A 5,833-nucleotide genomic window follows, 5' to 3' on the forward strand; every position below is an offset into this window, starting at 1 on the left:
GTTGCCGTGAGAAGATTATGCCACTGCGATTTAGCCAATAAATTTAAACGACACCCATTGCCTAGTCAGCAAGGTTGAAGGTATCTTCATAATATTTGCCTAAACGACTGTCAAGATCTCAGAGACCAAAAACATGTGACTACAAAGCATTAATCGTATTTTGGTGACAGATCTATATAAGATAAAATAAGTTTCCCGAAAATTTCATATGTTCTTTAAATATGACCGTTGGATATTTACAACTTACAAGTCTCATCCAAATTATCATACCTCATTCCTGGCAATTAACCTTGCAAAGCGACTTTTTTGACCGAATTGAAGTATTTAATGGGTTTATTACCACGATTTTCATCCAGAAAATGTAGTTTTTCATTTTCTAGCGCATTAAGTAGAAAATTATTGTACCACTTAAAACTATCACACCTCTAACTCCTCCTTGCGTTTCTGTCTTTACCGAATACCGATCTCCACGCCGTCGAGGACGACGACTTCGTGATGGGAGGCGATGCAGAGATACCTGGGAAGATCTACCCAGATGTGCTCTCCGAGGCCAGGAATGCATGCTACAAGGTACATATATCCCTCTCTCCCTCTCTGTGTGTGTTTTGTGTGTGTTTCGTTGTCTAATTCACGCCGTTTTCTTCGGCTGCGATGATGATTTAGGCGAGGGACGCCTTCTACGCCTGCATAGAAAAGGAGGTTGGAAAGAATTATACGGAGTGTGGTTACGCTGGGCTGCTCTATCCCGCCGAATGTTCTCAGTCGAGATCGGAATACACCAGAATGTGCCGTCCAGCATGGGTAATGCAGAGGAATAACGATGGAGATTTATATTTTTCTTCTTTAGTTTATTTCCGATTCCTCTGGTGAATTTCTTCGTAAAAAGACGGCTCATTTCCCCGAATTGTTGAATCTTCAGGTCAAGCATTTCGACAAGCTTGTGGCTACGAACACGAAAGTCAAGAGGCTCTTGGATGATGGGGATTCTCGGAAAGGTCCCATTTCACTTCCTCAGCCGTTCACCTTCAAGTCCTGAATCCATCCTGTTTTCGTCGAAAGTCCAAGGGGATGTTGGTCCAAGGGAGATACTCTCTCCAACGCTTTGGAATATAAAGTTACATCTCATGGTTAAAATAGATTGGCGAGGGATACTCAGCAGAAAATAATTCTTCTCACAAACTACCTGCGCTCGAAATGATTATCTTTCGTAGAATTCTAGTCCTCTCGAGAAAGCCGTGTGACCTTGTTTATTACCCTCTCTTTCAACCCGCTGTAAAAAAATACGCTCTTCCTCTTTATAAAATTTTGTTGTTCTTGAAGTTTTTTGAGTGTCACTGTTTCCTGTCTCCTGGATTCAGTTTGGTAAACATAAAATTCAAGGCAAAGTCCCCATTTTTTGATCGGGTTATCTATTATTGTCATGTGTCCATGGAGCCCATTAAGTAGAAAATTATTGTACCACTTAAAACTACCTGCGCTCGAATTGATCCTCTTTCGCAGAATTCTAGTCCTCTTGTGAAAGCTGTGCGACCTTTTTATGACCCTCTCTTTCAACCCACTGTAAAAAAAAAACTCTCCCTATCTAGAATATTATGTTGTTCTGACCTTACGTTATACTATTTTGGAATTGATTTGTATGACATTGTTCTCTCAGTCTCCTGGGTTCAGTTCGGTAAACAGAAAAGAAAAGAAAAAAGACGCCAACTTTTGATCGGGTTGGGAATCATTATCATGTATCTATGGAGGGGCCCTCTTTTTTCCGAGTTTTTGGGCTCAAAGGTACAGTTTGTTTCGTTCAAAAAATAACTGATTCTTGTGTGAATTCGGCCGCTGTAGTAATTATCAGTTCTCATCCGGGAGATATTCAGCTGCAAATGTCGCATCTCTCAATCCACTAAGGAAAATATTCTTAGACGACGGCCTACCTTTTCCATTTTCATTTTTCAGCTGAAATATCTGAATCGTCCGTCAACCAATTATATGGAATTGTCGAAAACTTAAATTTAGTATGCTTGCAGAACTTTAACGTCGATGCCTTGTGTATGCTCTGATAGCCCGTGGTAATCGATATGTGAAGTACATGTCGCTTTGATTTCTAAATCTTACAGCACAACTCTTGTAAATATATTTTTATATTTTCTCAATTCCTGGTTATCGAGGTATCCACCCACAACTCAATTAATGATGCAATTTTGCACTAAGAGAGCAACTGCTCCTCTTAGGTCACTTCAGCTCAGTCAAGCTATGTAATCATAACCTGCCCAGCTTTGTAAACCACTAGCAAGCCGTCAAATCTAGAAAGTCAGAAGTCGGACCCCAATTTTGAAAGTGAGAAGTTCAGATGTTCCACTGAACTACATGAGATCAAGGATACCCAAAGGATAAGTACAACTAGAAATTCCTCCTGTAGATATTGATGGTATTCGTGAACTTGTTTCTGGATCTCTACTTTACATAAGCAACATTATTTCTGGTGCCGTTATTGCTACTTATGCAGCTATTGGTTTACATTTCTATCCAATCTGGGAAGCAGCATCTGTTGATAAGTGGTTATACAATGGTGGTCCTTACGAACTAGTAGTTCTACACTTCTTACATTGTGTAGCGTGCTACATCGATCTTGAGTGGGAACTTAGTTTCCATTTGGGTATGTCAATGATCTAGCTGGCTGTTTGCCTTTCCTGTAGCTGGTCTGCCAAAGGTTATTTCATCGTCTGCTGTAATCTGTGGTCATGGTGCCCCGAGAATTATGACGACGCCTACATTTAACAGTGTGCTTTCTGCCACGCCATGCCATTGGAGGATTTTATAAGAAGACATCCTTGTTTAGAGAACAAGCATTTGTCATTCTTTCTTCTGTGTATGATCCAAGTATGTGGTCAGTCATAACGTGTCTTAAATCAAGCATTCCGTCATATTCATTCTTCAAGTAGTAGTCGCCACATAATCTTGGAATAACCCGGATTTTAAGAAAATTGGGCTCGTACTGAACTTTTAAAAGAATCGGATCAGTTTTCATGTAATTGTGCAAGGAATCTTGTTCTTCCATGTGAGGTTTCTGAATATTTCCAGTTCGCATTCTATATGTTCTTATTGGATCACATGGATGTTTCATTTCGTTTCAGCTCTCGCAAGGGCAGACTGGTGTGTTTTCAGGCGAAATAGTTTTTAATGTGATATCCCATTTATCTTAATTATCCGTCGGAAAATTATTGTACGAAACCATGCCCACCGTTTAGACAAATATTATTGCTTTGAAACTATATTATCTGATCTTACAAGACGAAATGGAATGCATAAAATGATGTGTTTTGTGTGTTCAAGAAGAATATTATTTTTTTTTGGTTCGATATTTATGTGGTCATCTTAATTGACCAAACATGCCCTCACTGCACGGGATGAAAAATTCCCTAAATGATGAATCATGGAGATAAGTATGAACAATAATGCACAAATTCAATTCTATTGATCTCAGTTGTATTATTGGCAGTAATCCGGTCAAGCCAACTTAAAATGAGTAAAGATAAGGTTCAATTAAAAGGGTTGAAGTGTCTACCTAAATTAGAACCAAAGTTGCACAAAATGACCAAAGTTCACTCAGACGGGACTGGATCGGACCAAAGACCATCAGTATAGAATCTTAGACATGGTCGTTCTGTTCGCTTCGTGCGAATTTGTGCGATTTGTGCGTTCTGTTCGGATTTCAGAACAGAACAAAAACAAAAACGAACAGAACTTCGCACAGAATCCTATGCGGTTTGCATTGTGCGAATTGTGCAATTTTTTTTTTTTTAAGTTCTCTACCAGTCTCCTCCTCTCCAGTCTCCAGTCTCCACTGGTCTTCAAAATGTCGCTCTCCCAGCCCTTCTGGATTTTTAGGTCTTCTTCAATCTTCAGCCCCCTTCCTCTCTTCGACGCTCTCCCAGGCTCCCAGCCCTCCCTGGCCCCTGCTTGGCTGCTTGCCTTCTCCCTCCGTCCATCGTCGCCATCGTTCTCTTCGTTCCTCGTCGACCGTCGCTCTCCGAGTCCCCCGCTGTGCTCGTTGTTCCAGCTGTCGACTCACCATCTGCGAGGTACACATTCTCCCGTTCTCTCCCTCTCCCTCTTCTTCTCTCTTTCACTGTCTCTTCGTCTCGCTCTCCTTCTCCCTATTCTTCTCCATTTTTCCATCTCTCACATTCCCTCTTCCTCCCGCTCTCGTCCCTCCCCCTCTCCCTAATCTTCTTTCTTCTCATCGACGTCCACTCACTCTCTCCCTCTTCCTCTCCAATGCTCTGTCTCCCCTTCTCTCAATCACTCTATCTCTCCCTCTCCCTCTTCATTTCGATGTGTCTCCCCCTCTCTCAATCACTCTTCCTCTCCCTCTCCCTCTCCATTTCTATGTCTCTCCCTCTCATGGTCTCTCCTCTTCTGCAATTCTCTGTCTCCCCCTCTCTCAATCACTCTATCTCTCACTCTTCCTCTCCCTCTCCATTTCTATATCTTTCCCTCTCCCTCCCCCTCTTCCTCTCCAATGCTCTGTCTCCCCCTCTCTCCTCACTCTATCTCTCCCTCTCCCTCTTCATTTCTGTCTCTCCCTCTCCCTCTTCCTCTTCCTCTCCAATGCTGTTTCTCCCCCTCTCGTTCACTCTATTTCTCCCTCTCCCTCTCCATTGCTAATTTGCTATGTCTCTCCATCTCACGATCTCTCTCCTTCTCCAATTCTCTGTCTCCCCCCTCTCAATGACTCTTCCTCCCACTCTTCCCCTCACTTTCCATTTCTATGTCTCTCCCTCTCCCTCTTCCTCTACCTCTCCAATGCTCTTTCTCCCCCTCTCTCATTCACTCTATTTCTCCCTCTCCCTCTCCCTCCCCCTCTCCCTATTCTTCTTTCTTCACACACATCCTCTCTCTCTCCCTCGTTTTCTCCACACTCTCACTCTCTCTGTACGGTTTGCGTTGGCGCCCCGCAGACTCACTGTTCTATCACGGATTCGGCTGAGGATCTTAGGGAGCATTTCTGAAGTCCTCCATAATTTGGGTTGCTTAGTTCTTGGTAAGTGTTCCTTCTTGAATTTGATTTTATTTTGTGCTGATTTGCCTATGTTTTTCCAAATAATTTCCTTTGCTCTAATTTTTTGGTTGTATTGATCATCGCTTTATAAGACGTTAATCTGAAAAGGATAATCTGTCACAAAAGACGCTGAAAGTAAGTTATTTTTTCTTGATTCTACTTTTGTGCTGTCTTGAAGTCATTCAATACTGATGTCTTTATCTTACTGCGGAGGTATGGTTGGTGAACCCTTGACTAAAATTTCAAAACCATGGTATTTATGTTTGACTCACGAAATAATGATCTCTTGGATGAACCAACGTATCTGTCCTGTATTGCATAAAATTGGATCAGAAAATGTCTTCCAAATGTTTCTGCTGCTTTCTCTCTATCATTGTCTCCCAATTGATTTATCTACCTTTCTCGTCATTTAGGATAAACTTGTAATTTAAGATGCCTAGAACACATCAATCGCATACCTCTGCTTCTTCCAAGAGCTCTGCATCGACCGAGGGGAGTGTTGCCCACGGCCAAAAGAAGAGGAAGAGAAAGAACGAATGCGCTACACGGATACACTTCACAGAGGTGGCGCCTAGGGTTTTCGCATGCAATTTATGTTCGACTCGTACTAGGGGTTGTGCAGTGACAGTAGAGCAGAACAAGTATAGCTGTAGTACGGTCCTATGGCGACATTTGCTAAATGTGCACCGTAAAGAGTACAACGAATTGAAGGTTCAAGAAGGGAGCTCTTCCAACCAACCGTCAGTGGCGAACATCTTTGACCAACCAAGTACAGAAAAA

General features: G+C 42.2%; 1 protein-coding gene across 1 annotated transcript; it reads left to right on the forward strand.

Annotated features, from left to right (window-relative positions):
- Window positions 1-410: 410 nt before the first annotated feature.
- LOC144706995 (Cytochrome c oxidase, subunit Vib family protein) lies at window positions 411-1,319 on the forward strand. Its single transcript, XM_078580107.1, has 3 exons — window positions 411-570; window positions 664-801; window positions 920-1,319. Exons 1-3 carry the CDS (start codon window positions 496-498, stop codon window positions 1,034-1,036), a joined length of 330 nt encoding a protein of 109 aa, XP_078436233.1. The 5' UTR covers window positions 411-495; the 3' UTR covers window positions 1,037-1,319.
- Window positions 1,320-5,833: the final 4,514 nt, after the last annotated feature.

This window comes from Wolffia australiana, chromosome 8, assembly GCF_029677425.1.
Source record: "Wolffia australiana isolate 7733 chromosome 8, ASM2967742v1".
In the NCBI taxonomy this organism is placed as follows: Eukaryota; Viridiplantae; Streptophyta; class Magnoliopsida; order Alismatales; family Araceae; genus Wolffia; species Wolffia australiana.

Bases quoted from the DNA above. Each gene is read 5' to 3' on its own strand.
- LOC144706995 (XM_078580107.1), top strand. From the start codon at position 496: ATGGGAGGCGATGCAGAGATACCTGGGAAGATCTACCCAGATGTGCTC. The intron at 571-663 runs GTACATATATCC...ATGATGATTTAG, and splicing joins CCAGGAATGCATGCTACAAG to GCGAGGGACGCCTTCTACGC. The intron at 802-919 runs GTAATGCAGAGG...TTGAATCTTCAG, and splicing joins GAATGTGCCGTCCAGCATGG to GTCAAGCATTTCGACAAGCT.